General features: G+C 41.0%; 1 protein-coding gene across 19 annotated transcripts in view; it reads left to right on the top strand.

Moving 5' to 3' along the window:
* The window catches only part of HNRNPM (heterogeneous nuclear ribonucleoprotein M), a 40206-nt gene that overhangs the window by 5841 nt on the left and 19479 nt on the right, over nt 1-14886 (top strand). For 12 of the 19 annotated variants that reach the window (XM_040239501.1, XM_040239508.1, XM_040239503.1 and 9 more), the window contains exons 2-6: nt 4628-4797; nt 11933-11985; nt 12879-12886; nt 12972-13065; nt 14129-14320. In XM_040239501.1, the coding sequence (XP_040095435.1) occupies nt 4628-4797; nt 11933-11985; nt 12879-12886; nt 12972-13065; nt 14129-14320 (517 nt within the window). Of the gene's footprint in view, nt 1-4627; nt 4798-11932; nt 11986-12878; nt 12887-12971; nt 13066-14128; nt 14321-14886 lie in introns of those variants that run through there. The other 7 variants (XM_040239510.1, XM_040239521.1, XM_040239517.1 and 4 more) reach the window with 2 other exon arrangements.

The raw sequence follows: 14886 nt of genomic DNA, 5'->3' as shown, positions 1-14886 counted from the left end.
GTCCATGGGATTTCCCAGACAAGAATACTGGAGTGGGTAGCAACTCCTTTTAGGGGATCCTCCCAACCCAGGTTTGACCCAGATCTCCTACTTTGCAGGCAGATTTTTTATCTAGTGAGCCACCAGGGAAGCTTGATCTCTGCCTGTTAGTAGGTAGACATTTAGATTTCCAGTTTTTGGGAAACTGGAATAAATAATGTTGCTATGAGCATTCAGGTATAAGTTTTTGCATGGATATATTCATTTTTTTCTGGGTAAGTATCTAGTTGTGGATAACATGGTAGGTGTGTTTTAACATTTTGAATTTATAATATCCTAAATTTGGGGTATTTAGGATAAAACAGTTTTTCATCAATGTAGCTAAATGATAATCTACCTGTAAAAATGTACTTCTAAAAGGTTTTTACAGTTGTGTTACATGTATTTTAGGGCTAGAAGAATATTCCCCTAATTCTGTCTAGAATATAAATGAGAAAATTGAATTGAACATTTTTTAAAGGTGGGATTTTGTTCAGTTATCATATCTGTACTTGAATATGTGTTGTGAGGTTTTTTTGAGGATGGTTCTCTGTAAAGAATAGAGTTGATAGTGATTATTAGATTTATGAAAAGGTCAATTTTTTAAGAAACTGCAAGTGATGAGATAGTTCTTACCTGTTTTACTTAGGAGGAAACTTCTGAGAGAGAGGAAATGATTAGCTGGAGAAGGATTTGGGTATAGTGGTGCTGTGGGCATACCTTGGGCATAACCCACATGAGCTGCCTTCTGGATGGTGAGCCCTGTGGTGTGGATTCAGTTCAGTTCAGTTCAGTCGCTCAGTCGTGTCTGACTCTTTGCGACCCCATGAATTGTAGCACGCCAGGCCTCCCTGTCCATCACCAGCTCCTGGAGTTCACTCAGACTCACGTCCATCGAGTTGGTGATGCCATCCAGCCATCTCATCCTCTATCGTCCCCTTCTCCTGCCCCCAATCCCTCCCAGCATCAGAGTCTTTTCCATTGAGTCAGCTCTTCACATGAGGTGGCCAAAGTACTGGAGTTTCAGCTTTAGCATCATTCCTTCCAAAGAAATCCCAGGGTTGATCTCCTTCAGAATGGACTGGTTGGATCTCCTTGCAGTCCAAGGGACTCTCAAGAGTCTTCTCCAACACCACAGTTCAAAAGCATCAATTCTTCGGCGCTCAGCCTTCTTCACAGGCCAACTCTCACATCCATACATGACCACAGGAAAAACCATAGCCTTGACTAGACGGGCCTTAGTGGGCAAAGTAATGTCTCTGCTTTTGAATATGCTATCTAGGTTGGTCATAACTTTTCTTCCAAGGAGTAAGCGTCTTTTCATTTCATGGCTGCAATCACCATCCGCAGTGATTTTGGAGCCCCCCAAAATAAAGTCTGACACTGTTGCCACTGTTTCCCCATCTATTTCCCATGGAGTGATAGGACCGGATGCCATGATCTTCATTTTCTGAATGTTGAGCTTTAAGCCAACTTTTTCACTCTCCTCTTTGCACTTTCATCAAGAGGCTTTTTAGTTCCTCTTCACTTTCTGCCATAAGGGTGGTGTCATCTGCATATCTGAGGTTATTGATATTTCTCCCGGCAATCTTGAGTCCCGCTTGTGTTTCTTCCAGTCCAGCGTTTCTCACAATGTACTCTGCATATAAGTTAAATAAGCAGGGTGACAATATACAGCCTTGACGTGTTCCTTTTCCTATTTGAAACCAGTCTGTTGTTCCATGTCCAGTTCTAACTGTTGCTTCCTGGCCTGCATACAGATTTCTCAAGAGGCAGGTTAGGTGGTCTGGTATTCCCATCTCTTTCAGAATTTTCCACAGTTTATTGTGATCCACACAAAGGCTTTGGCATAGTCAGTAAAGCAGAAATGGATGTTTTTCTGGAACTCTCTTGCCTTTTCCATGATCCAGCGGATGTTAGCAATTTGATCTCTGGTTCCTCTGCCTTTTCTAAAACCAGCTTGAACATCAGGAAGTTCACGGTTCACGTATTGCTGAAGCCTGGCTTGGAGAATTTTGAGCATTACTTTACTAGCATGTGAGATGAGTACAACTGGGTGGTAGTTTGAGCATTCTTTGGCATTGCCTTTCTTTGGGATTGGAATGAAAACTGACCTTTTCCAGTCCTGTGGCCACTGCTGAGTTTTCCAAATTTGCTGGCATATGGAGTGCAGCACTTTCACAGCATCATCCCCATCTTCTGTGGTTAGATTGGGCAGTTTATTCTTAGCAGTAATGCTGCATGGCAGAATTTGGCCTAGACACTTTGTTACCTTTGTCTTCGTTTTTTTTTTTTTTTTTTTTTTGTTACCTTTGTCTTGTAATGAGTTTTTTATACATTTTGTAATTTATAAGGTGAGTTGAGCAGTCTGTTAAAACAGGCTGGAACTGTAACTGTGTCATGGACCCTGTGTCAGAATAATGTTTTTTATGTTGCTGATAGAATATTTGGGCTTCAGAAGAAGCCAATTCTGTTACGATGTATTTCTACCCATAGACCCTCTGTAGTTAGGCCCATGAAATGAAAATTGATCTCTGTTTTATTAATTGTAACACTTCTCCTTCTCATCTGCTGAGGGTAAGATGCATGGCCTCATACTGTTTGGCAGCCCTCGTGCTGGGCTTTCCTATGGAGTAGACAGGTGGACTGTTGTTGTGGTGTGCAGTCAGCCTAAGGAGAGTCTGTCATGAGCCTGGGTAGACAGAGTAAAGAATTCTAGGCAATCTAGGGATTGTGTGACCCTATCCCTTTCCGCCATCTGCCAGCCCCTGTGAAGGAGTTCTGTTGCTTGCATGTTGATATTGGTATCAATCAGATCATGGAGGAAGTTGCTTTCCTTAACACTTGGCACACTTGTATTTGGCTGTGAGGGACCGGTTTTTAAAAAAATACCTTGGGGACTAAAATAAGTTGTTAACTTTAACTTTTCCAGGTACACTGAAAGAAGGTCCTCCAGCTGCCATTCCCCACTGCAGGGAAGACATATCCTAGAATAAAGATCAACTCTTAGTTTAAAAAAGGTGGTCTTGTAAATCATCAATACCATAGTCTTGATTTTTTGTTTTCTTTGCCTTTTTGTTGTGAATCACAAAGTCTGTGCTGGAATCTGTAGTTGTGGGAGTCTTTCAATTCTCACTGGTAGAAAAGCAGAGGGCTTGGGAAGCAGACAGTGCTGGACTTGATGCACAAGAGGACTTCTTTGGTTGCTGGCTCCCCAGTTGTTCCTTGTCAGCTCTCACTGGTGTCTGCCTTTGATCACGGGGGCTGAGGGAGCAGTCTTGCTCAGCCAGCCCAGCCTTGCCCTGGCTGTGCACACTGGCCTGTTCCTGGGCTTTGGCCTGGGCTTCCAGTCTGTCTGGTTCTGTCCTTTGGGAGCCTGTATTTCTTGTGAACCTTTTTTCCTGCTTACGCTAAGCCACATTTGTACCTGTAGGGTTTAGAAATGCTACTCCGTGGAAGCACCTAACACACAAAGGTAGAGAGTATTGCAGGAAAGTCCACGCCAAAAAAAAAAAATCCACCCTTCTTTGCCAAAGAATTGTTAGCCTGCTTTTTACCTAACAGAGTTGCTCGACTTCAGTTTCCTTAGCCTCAAAGTAATGGAATTGAGTAGAGTAAGGTTTCTTTCCCTTAAAAAAAAATTGTGGTAAGATGTATGTAAATTCCGCCATCTTAAAATGATTACGTGTACAATTTAATGGCATTAGGTACAGTGTTGTACCTATTCACTCACCATTTCCAGAACTTTTTTTTTTTATCATCCCAAACAAACTCTGTAGCAATTAAACAGTAACTCACCATTCCCACCTCTTCCCAGTCCTGGGTAACCTCATCTTTTTTTCTCTATGCCTGACTTATTTCACTTAGCATAGTGTTTTCAAAGTTCATCTCTTTTGTAACATGTATCAGCACTTCATTCCTTTTTCTTTTCTTTTTTAATGACTGAGTAATATTCCATTGCCTGGATGTACCGCATTTTGTTTATTCTGTTCATCTTTTGGTTTATGCTTGGGTTGTTTGCACCTTTTGCTACTGTGAATAATACTGCCTAGGGGTGGAATTGCTTGGTTCTCTGGTAATTATGTTTTAACTTTTTGAGTAATTGCCAAACTGTTTTGTAGTAACTGCACCATTTTACATTCCCACTTAAAAAAATTTTTTTCCCCCCACAATGAAAGTTACTTATTTGTAGGGCTAAAGTTTGTTGGGCCTATGTGTACCACCTCTTTGGGGTTCCATGAAGTCTTATAAATCTTCCCTTCCATTTTCCTGTTTCTGTCTTGGAATTAAAGGACCTCAGGGAGGGAGATGGTCTCTCCCCCCAGCCTATGTTAGAGCCCCACAGGAGCATGTGAAGGCCTAGGAAAGCGCATTTGTCTTGGAAATGGTTTTTTTGATAGGTGGATTTTCAGGAATGTACTACTGCAGTTTTCTGCTCTATGGACCACTTTAGTTTGAGTGACTCAAATCAGTCAATATTCTTATGTTATATGTAACTTTGCCTGAGATAATTAGGCAAATTTGCCAGGATAGTTTGCCTGGAAAATCAAATATTGTCTTTTGGGTTGTGCTGACTTGCGAATGTTTTTTTCTCCTCTTTTGAATTCAGTGAAGGAGAACGACCTGCTCAGAATGAGAAGAGGAAGGAGAAAAACATAAAAAGAGGAGGCAATCGCTTTGAGCCATATGCCAATCCAACTAAAAGATACAGAGCCTTCATTACAAACATACCTTTTGATGTGAAATGGCAGTCACTTAAAGACCTGGTTAAAGAAAAAGGTAATGGTACTGGTGGTTGAGTAGGGTCAGAAGGTTGGTGTGTCATCTTCTCTGTGGCTAATTCCTTGGTTATTTTTTGTCAGTGGAAGCTGTTCTGAGTAGAGCATGTGTCCTCTCCAGGCTTGAGAGTTAAGCCCCCTCCCATCCACCCTACCTTTTTTCTTTTTTTTTGTGGTCATGCACTTGTGTGTCACATGGGGGCATTTGTATGATCCCTTGGCCTACGAATGATTTCACTGGCTTAGTATGGTTAACAGGGCTTCGATTAAACTTGAGGGGAGCCTCTTTGTTATGGAATTAAGGAAATTTTTTGAATTCTTCCTATTAGGTGGGAGAAATTTTTTTCTTTTCCCTTTTTGTTTTAAAATTCTGGCGGGAAGGTAGTAGTTTGTCTAAATTTTGCGGATGTCTTCCTGGGATCAAAATTTGGTGGCTGGAACATGTGCTGCTCAGATTCTAAATTATAAAACCATGCCTGGGGAGGAAAACACAGACTCGATTGGCAGTTGGGTAGCTCAAAATAAAGCATCCGCTGTGTAATTTGGTGCCTTCAGGCACCCACCAGTCCCAACCCTGGTGTCCAGAGTCTGGTTGAGGGCAGAGGAAGCAACCGAAGCTCTGCTGCCACCAGGAGACCCTGGGCGGTTGGCTGCCCCCGTGGTCCTCTGCTTCTGCCTCCTGCGCACACCATGTGTGTCCCCCTCCTTGTCACACTCCTGTTCTGCTGCTTTTGTCGTCTTTTCCTGATTCTGGGCCCTGCTGGTGGCACACAGGGCTAAAGAGATTGCTCAGCCCCGGTTTAGATGAAACTTGATAGAGAACCATTTGTCTAAAGGCCTGGAGGTCTCCCCTCACCTTTACCCCTATGGGAAACCTAGAATCAAATAATTCTTAACTGGAGTCTTTTCGAAGGACTGAAAGGTACTGGTTTTTCTGGAGCATTCATAATGTAAAGAGATTTGAGCTTGATTTGTCAAATGATTAACATTTCAGTGACAGACAGATGCCACTTGGATAGGACATTTTGGTATGTGTACTGGTGCTCCCAGCATTGGGTTTTGAAATTATGAACGGCCCACTGCCATCATGGTCCCATCATTTAATTCAACCACAACATGCCAGAAGCATTAGGCACCGTGAACCTCTCTGTACAGTCATGTAGGCTGCTCCCATGTAGTATTTCTCCAGGTAACATGGATGGAAACACGTTCTGGTGTGAGGTTTGTTTTCCTGCCTTGATCAGCCAAATCATTCCTGCCAGTGCTCCTAGGGCACAAGTGAAGTTTCTGTCTGAAGGGCGTGTCACGAGGCGTCCCAGATGCAGTGTTCTTGGTTTTTGGGACTGCTGCTCAATAAAGCTTAGATTTCTGTACAGCACAGTTGGGTCTCACTCGAATTAGTTTTTGGAATAACCTCCAAATTTGTGTTCTCGCGATTTGGTTGAACCGCTGAATGGATACTTCCATTGATAATAAGGTATAGTAGTTCCAAGAACCAGGAATGTGGCTTTGAAAATGCAATTGTTAGAACTTTGTAAGAGATTGCAGGCCAAATTATTTTCCATTTTTAGGAGTGTGTGAACCAGTTTTGGGACATGATGGATAAAGTAGGTGACATTTTTACTGCTTTACCATTCAGTAATTCAGTTTTGGGAGCCTTAAAGCTGGTAGCAGCAGCAGCAGCCATGACGTTTCTGGATGTAGAAGCAGTTCACCTCAACTTCCTATTTTGCACTGTATTAAGTGTGGAGCCAGCCTGGTGGTTTATTCGGATACTTCCAAACTGGTTCTCATATTCCCCTGGCATACTGCTATGAATGCCCTGGCTCAGCCCTTTCAGTGTATTTTTGGTGGTGTAATTTAGAATTACAGGTGTGCAGTAAATCAGTTATTTTTAATAAACCTTAAAGTGTTCTTGTTTAGTGCTCCCCTGTACAGGTTAAATTAATTACCTTTCTGTTTAATTAAGTTTTAGCAGTATTGGATTGTGGATAAAGGGATTCATAAGAGAAAGGTAATCTTTTCATGGTAAATCTTATATTCAGTATGTGAAGTCAAAAGAAACTTACTGTTTATGTAAGTACAAATGTTCTTATTTTCATTGTGAGGTTTTTAAAACTATTTTAATTCATGTCTTGGTATACCAAAAATGTTTCAATGATTATTTGAAATCTGAAATATTTTCTTAAGATCTGTCACAATGTTTTAAGGTTTTAGAAGACTTGTTATTGCACAGGGGAGAAAAAGGTTGGGGATGGGGCTCTTACAGTCTAAAAGTATTATTCTCAGGATGGTCTCTGAAGTGGGCAAACCACAGTAGTGGGCTGTTGTGATCCAACCACTCTTTATCAGTCTATATTTTAAGGTCTGTTCCTGATGAAATCATACCCCTGTTGTTTTCAGAAAACTAGAGGGATGGCTAGAATTAGTTGTCCTCAGCTTAGAGATGTGAAAAATGCTCTGTCTTTGCAGCACTACCTATAATAGCTGCACCTCAGAACTCAGGTAGCAGCTTTGAGATGGCAAGACAGGAGCTTTTTTCTAAGGATGATCACGCATCATGTACCCCTCCCTAATTTCTGCTCCTTGGACACCAGGTATATCTTCTCTGTTGGTTAGCTTTTAACAGCATTCTCAGAGTGCCTGTTAATAATGCGTGCCTTATGTGAACAGGCCACTGGTGCCTTTTGCCCTGGATGGGATCACAAAGCTTGTTTGGTGGCAGTGTCATGCAGTCAGCATTGCTGGTTTTAAAGAAAAGAGGTAATTGAGAGCTTTGTTTCGTTCTGTGCCAGCCTGCTTCTGCTGCCCCCTCTCCCATCATATACCATTCAGGGAGGTGGATTAAACAGCCCACAGAACTGAACTCACCCTTTCCTTGAGCTTCCCTCTTCCTCCTCTGCATGTCCTGAAGGTGCAGAGGAGAGGTTTTTTGTTGGCTCGAGAAGATCTACATTGTGTGTCTCGGAGCAGAACTTTATTTTCAATTTAAGTAAAAGTCCCTACCCAGCCTGTTTGGCTGCTTCGTGTTTTCCTTTGTCCCTGTGATCATGCTTATTTTTAATGGAGATATTACGTGGAACAGATGACTTCATGAACACTGACTGAAGAGTGGATTGAAACGAAAACTGAGAGCCAGTGTAAGAGGAAATTTGAATTGGAGACTGCTAGACCAGGTTTGAAAGTGACTGAACAGTCTCACAACTGCCTGGTTTTCATCACTTGACAAATACTGGTAGACACGAACGTCTCAAGAGTGTTTGACCTTAAGGTCTGGGCGAAAAAATTAAGATTTCTGTGAGCAAAGGTGATTGATTGATTTGGGGAATTGTAAACTTGAAGAGTGTTGTGCACCGTTTTAGAGAAGTCCTGTGTGCCTGAGGAAAGCTCATAGTTGAGCTGTTCTCCGGCAGCCTGGAGGTGGGGCAGCTGCACCCTGGCGGGACTGAGCTGGAGCGCAGTGTGAGGAAGACAGAAGGCCAGCAATACAGCTTACTCTCAGTCAATCTCAAGGGTAGAAGCAGTCAGTTTAACTTGTGTAAGCAAGGATTTCTTAAGCACTTAATCCGTCTGTTTTTATTGAATGCGTCACTTGAAGTAAATTTCAAATTCCAGCTGACAGAAAACTGAGGCCCAGAGGGCAAGTATAGTCCAATAGTAAGTCTGTTGGCTCTCAGTGATAATCTACATTGTGAGTCTGCAGAGCAGACCTTTATTTTCAGTTTAAGTAAAAATCCCTACCAAGTCTCTTTGGCTCCTTTATGATTTCCTCTGTTGGATATTCAGCCTTTGTTTTGGAAAGGTCTGTTGCTGCTGCAGTGTTCATATCTGTGGGTACTTAGATCGAACCTTAACAGTGCAGTCTGCCTGTCTTATTTGTTGGGTTTTGGTCAAGTTAGAGAGACAGTGTTCTGCTGTGTGGAATTAGCAGCAAGAATGTGCTTAATCATTTTTTCTAACTTGTCCATGAATTGAATATTTATTGTATCGAATAATGCTTTTTGCTCTGTGTCAAGTTAGCAATATATCAAAGAAACACGCTTTCCAAGTTAAAATAGGCATTTTTTCCATGTACCTCTCCATTAGAGTGGCTCCCTGAGCATTGGCTGAGTGAAAATATTTGATAACATGCTTTTGAGCTCCTCCCCCCACCCCCTTTAGGCCTTTCACATATGAGTTCTCTTCAGTGAAGCTTTAGCCCCTGTACTTTGATACAAAGATGTGCAGGAGTGTTAGGGCAGAGTAGCTCCAAGGGACTACCTGAGTTCTTTGGGAGTTGCTCATTTTCTTATCCTCATCATATTTTATTCTTGAGGTAATATTTTTAATAATCCACCTAAATGTTGGTTAACAGTGAGTTCTTGGAGCATTTTAAAATAAAGGTAGGTAATAACATTTGGTATTCAATCTTTCAAAGACTTTGTTTTTTCATTCAGAAACTTTGATGTTTAAAGCTGCAGTAGAATTTGTTTTAGTAGTCTACTCTTGGGATTCCATGGATTCCATCCATGATCAGGAACAAGAGGAGCAGCAGTATTTTCCATTAATACCTGCAGATTCTATGTCTACGAGACTTGAAACTGCCAGTTTGTTAACTCTGCGTCACAGCCTTAACTTCTGTGCTTGGGTTGATTTGTTCTTTTAAACTTCATTTCATTGAATGTGACTAGACTGAATAGTTGACACATTTTGCCTTCAAATTGTTGATAGTTGCGCTGACTGTACTTAACAGGCCTTTGCTTTAATAATGTAAAACTAAAGGAGAGGTGACCTTTTTAAAGGTTTTGTTACCATCTTCCTGTAGAGAAGTGTGAATTGGCAACTGTTGCAGATTCTGTAACAGTGGTTTGCTTACACCTCTGAATTGATGTGGTCTCTCAGGATAGAGATCAGAAAATTATGAATTTATGAGGATCATGGTTATTATTGATGATACTCAGAAACAGCGCTACTCACGGTAGTACCGCAAGACTTGCCTAACCTATAGCTAAACTGAGGGTTGAGGTCTTTTAAATATAATTTTTAGTAAGCAACTGTACCTTTTGGGGAAGAGAGAACCCTTTAAGCAGAGTTATTGGTAGAGAGGATTGAAGTTGGATTTGTGCTGTCTCTAGGATGTTAAGTAGACAGAGTCCTAATTTCTAAACCTGGCTTTTGGTTAAAATGGTTATGATCATGGAAAAAGGTTTGGTTTAGACTTGCTTGGTTTCTGGGTTGCAGTGAACTTTTTGATAAATCAGTGTCTTTATAGGCACAAATTAGAAACTTCTGAAAATGCAACAATATTTGAATTCTGACAACATGGTTACAGCTGTCAGAGTTAGATACTGTGATTTTTAAATTTATTTTTAAGGTTATTAGGTAGTAGTCTCAGCTCTAGGAGGTTAACTTGGGATGGGGTCTCTTCACTGTCTTGATATAACTTGGCATTTTCATCAACGTTGAGTCAAGGGCTGTTGGTCCTCAAATGGCTGCTGCTGTTGAAATAAATGGCTTTTAACATGGCCTCAAGAATGACCACAGCATTTTTGGACTTGCTTTACTTTTGTAAGGATGACAGAAAGCCAATTTGTATGACTATTTATTCCTTGGCTGTGATCATTTTTCAGTTGTGGATACTCTAAAAGTTAAACTAAACCAGTGCCTCCTAATTTTTTCTTTAGAAATAATCCTAATCTCTTTTCTTTGCACCAGTTTTCCTTCCTGTTTTGTGCAAAGTGCTGGTATAGTCTGTAATATTTCAGGAAAGGACAAGGAAGGTGAGGCTATAGATTTAAACTTTGAATACTTGACCTTCTTCCTGTCCACTGCCATGCAAATATATTACTAATAAGTATGCTCTTCAAATTAAAAAAAAATTAATCTTACTTTGCACTTCAGTCTTTTTGTGGTATATTAATTTTAAAATCCTTATAATTTTAATACCCTTTGAACAAAGGAATAGGCTAGGCAAGACTTGGGGCCATTAAGAGATTTATTTTTGTACTGCTAAACCGAATTGAAAACTGAGTGAGAGGAGGCTTTATCATCATAAAGAATAATCCTGAAAATGAAAAAAATATTTCTTGGAACAAAAGGCCTTTCTTGACTTCAGAGAGTCCGCTTAGCTGTTGTTTCCTCCAAGTTAACGCTAAAATTTCTGGGCTTTTTTGGTGTGTTTGTGCCATCTTCAAGTTCAGCAGCCATTTTGGTGGTTGTCTTGGTGGGTTCTAACATCTGGTTGTGGTGGTCATGAATTGGCAATCCAAACCTGGAGGAAAATCTGTGGGTTCTTTGGAAATGTTTGTTTTTTTCCCCTTTGTGTAGACTAGCCTCCTGAGTGAGTCTGTAGCTCTTGAGGTGCCACCTGAGCTCTAAGTTTGCATTTATCTGTGTCCTTTAGTGAGAAGGTTGAGCGAGAGCACTAAGAATAAGGCCTGGTTTAATTCATTGAAAAGAATCCAGATGCTGCTCTGGTTTTGTGATGGATACGTTATACATCCTGCTTGTGATAGTTATGAAGCCTAGTGCTGTGTGCAGAAATCAGCCACAAAATTTGTGGGGCCCAGTGCAACATAAAAGCACCGGGCTCCTTACTTTAAAACGACTGAGCATTTCAAGACAGCAGCAGAACGTTAACTAAGTGCATGGCCCTCAGCAGAGCTCGATGCGATTGGACAGGTTGCACACTCCTGTAGCCCGCCACGCTGTGTGTGCACCTTTGAGCATATACATGTGCACATCTTTGGAGTGAACAGTTGAGCTCATTCGGTGGCGCTGCATTTAGTGTACTGTTAACCTGCTGTCGGCAGTCAGTGTATGTGTGAAACTGTTTTCCTTCCTTCTTCCCGAAAGTGAATCATGCAGACTTCTTTCCTGTAGATTTGGATTGCCTGTAGTCATGAAGGAGCATTTCAGACAGGGAAATAGCTTGTTTGAGGTGGGAGGAAAATCAAGGACATATTGTTAACAAGTTTCACCTACTTTTACTGCACACCTGTAATGCCTAGTGTGGCGGTTTAGAGAACATGGAGTGTTTCTGGGCTTTCTTATAAGGCAGAGGCTCCATACAAGGTTGCTGATGATTGTTCTAAATTCCCATTGTTTTCTTGGCTTTTCTCCCTTGGTTTATGTGTCGTCTGGAAACTGATTTGTAGTTGGTGAGGTAACATACGTGGAGCTCTTAATGGACGCTGAAGGAAAGTCAAGGGTAAGTGTCTGAGAGAATTTCTTCTGTGGATTTACTACATGAAAAATGTAACTGTATGGTGGCGTGGAATCGAATGAAATCAGGAAGGCAGTGAGTGCTCATGTTACAGTAGCTATGTTTGGTTTGCCAAACATCCGAGTGGGGTGGGAGGGGATTTGCCAACTGGAGTCCCGCTTTTCCAAATGGCTGGCCAACGAGCTTCTTGGTATTCTTTTTGGATGCCCAATTTGGATAACTGGGGACCAAGAGCAGCATTGTCTCTTTGTTAACAGAGGAATTGGCTGTGTGTGAATTATGCATGGAATTTCAGCGGTGGTATATTAATGTAAAACGTGTGTTCTTGTCTAGAAAATGTTACTTTTGGTTGTTTGCTGAATTTGAAAGTTGTGTGAACCAAAGATTCTGAAAAGTTGCCTTTGTGCCAGTAAATTTGTAAAACAAATACTAAAACGTGAACGTTTAAAATTGGCCTCGTTTAAAGAGAAAATTAACTATTTTCTGTCGTGCAATAGAATGGCTTAGAATAATCAAAAGGATGAGCTTAATTTATGGAAGGGATGGATTTAAGGAGGAGTATGACAAGGAATTGATTGAGTACCGAGGGAAGCAGATCTAAAGTTTGTGTGATTTCTTGGAGAACCTGAATTTAGGTCTGCTCATTATAACTTCAGCAGCACTAGTGCAAAAGCTGGTAATGTGAAGAGAGGAGACACTAGGAGCGGAGCTCTTAATGAGGAAGGCCAGGCAAGACACTCTGTCAGCTTCCCCTTAGAAGGGCTAATTTAAAAACTGTTACAAAAATCATACTTTTAATTTATAACTGTCACTGAAATTTACTTTTTTTTCTTTTTTCTTCCCTTGCTCTTCTGACTGGTCTGTGGCTTCTTCCAAAGGGATGTGCGTAAGTATTGTCTCATTACTTATTGGCAATTGAAGCTTCTCAGCTGTAGGACTGGTTTCACTCATTTCCTTTTGACTCTTCATAGTGTTGTTGAATTCAAGATGGAAGAGAGCATGAAAAAAGCTGCCGAAGTTCTAAACAAGCATAGTCTGAGTGGAAGACCACTGAAAGTCAAAGAAGTAAGCTCATGAAACACTGTGGATACCGTCTGTAGTTGTCGAGTTGTCCCTGTTTGGAGATAGGAAAAGACAGACATAGTCCGTGGTGACATTTTATGGAGCAGAACGTCCTGTTGTTGTTAAAGAGGAGGGTCAGTCGCAGGCTTCAGCAGTCTTACCCATAAGAACTTTGGGATAGTGGCTGAACACATCTTGAGCCACTGCCTGCTGCCTTCTGACACCTGTGGTTTGTCTTAGGCCAGCCTGCCTTGGTTTGGCCACTCACACTGAGCCCATGGTTCTCTACTGTGTGTGTGTTTGTTTTTAAGGTATTCTACATCTGCAGTTTTACTCAGTCTGAATCCTCATCTTTTTTTTGTTAAATGAGTTTGAGTCCTTTTTCGTAGCTAATCCAAATCAGGTGTCTTCTGTCCCTGAACGAAAGTGGGAGGTTTTTGGTTAATTCAGTCCTTCCTTGACTTACGTTTACCTCCTACTCTTGAAAGGTCAGTAAGTGCACAGTGCCCAGAGAGGAAGTGTGGTAGGACTTGAGTGCTCTCTCATGTGAAGGTGGCACACAAAATGGCAGAGTTTAAGAATCAACCCCAGAGATTCACGAGCCTTTCCACACATTACACATGAGTTGAATTCTGGAAGGATGAAGCAACCTTGGTAATTTAGAGCTGTGTTTTCAAAATTTTGGGAAATCACCAATGGGGTTTGCACAAATTATAAAATCCCATTGAATTAGTGAGAATTCAATTATACCAAGCCCTTGAAGATCTTATTTCAACCTGGAAGTTCTAGCTAGTCATTTCATCCACCCCTTTACCTTTTGTTTTTTTCTTAGTTCAAATTGAGAGCTAAATTCTATACCCTTCCTTTCTTCCTCATTCTTTTGGCTGGAATTGTTCCTGGCCTGGCAGTTTGGTTTTAGTTCATTTGAATTTCTTGTTACAGATTTTGAGAAATGGTTTCTAAACAGCCTCTCAATCTGAAATTTGAGGAACATCACTTAACTGTGGGAGCATGGTTTTAATTGTCACGAGGTCAGTTAAATGTAACCGTTTTGTGCTTGTTTTAGGATCCTGATGGTGAACATGCCAGGAGAGCAATGCAAAAGGTGATGGCTACGACTGGTGGGATGGGTATGGGACCAGGTGGCCCAGGAATGATTAATATCCCACCCAGTATCCTAAATAATCCTAACATCCCAAATGAGATTATCCATGCATTACAGGCTGGAAGACTCGGAAGCACAGTATTTGTAGCAAATGTAAGTAAATGGACACATTGTTTCATAAAGTTTGATTTACTACTTTAGATGGTCTTGTAAATAAGTTAAAACAGTAGCTCTGACATTTGAAGGGGGAAAAAATGCTAAAGGAGGGTTATGGGCTTTGTTCCCTAATGACCACGGTAGTCATAAAGTCACACAGGCTTGACCCATGGTCCTGTTGGGGCATGTTCACTGAGTTTTGCTGGTGTTTGTAAGAGTACGTGCCGGGTAAAGAATATGAACAGAGGTTGTATATTGATGTTCCCTTCTTGTTATGTCTGGGTGTATGGTAATAAACCTCATTTGCAAAGGGAATTTTTTTTTTTTTTTTTTAAAGAATAAAAGTGGATTGGGGAGGATGATGGTAAACCTTAAATGGGGAGCAAAGTTTTTTAGTATTCACAAAATAAGCATTAATTTGAAAGGAATGAAGTGACTTAAATCGTTGCTTCAGAGAAAAGACTTTACTATTCAGTAAATAGTAGTTAAAAGGCTTATGACATTATTTTTGTAACATTTTCTAATGCTTGTTTTCTACCCAAAGCATGTCACATTCATGTAGT

The sequence above is a fragment of the Oryx dammah genome, unplaced genomic scaffold (assembly GCF_014754425.2).
Source record: "Oryx dammah isolate SB20612 unplaced genomic scaffold, SCBI_Odam_1.1 HiC_scaffold_5, whole genome shotgun sequence".
Taxonomy (NCBI): Eukaryota; Metazoa; Chordata; class Mammalia; order Artiodactyla; family Bovidae; genus Oryx; species Oryx dammah.
The sequence above is the reverse complement of the archived record's forward strand: the minus strand, read 5'-3'. Positions and strand labels throughout refer to the sequence as shown.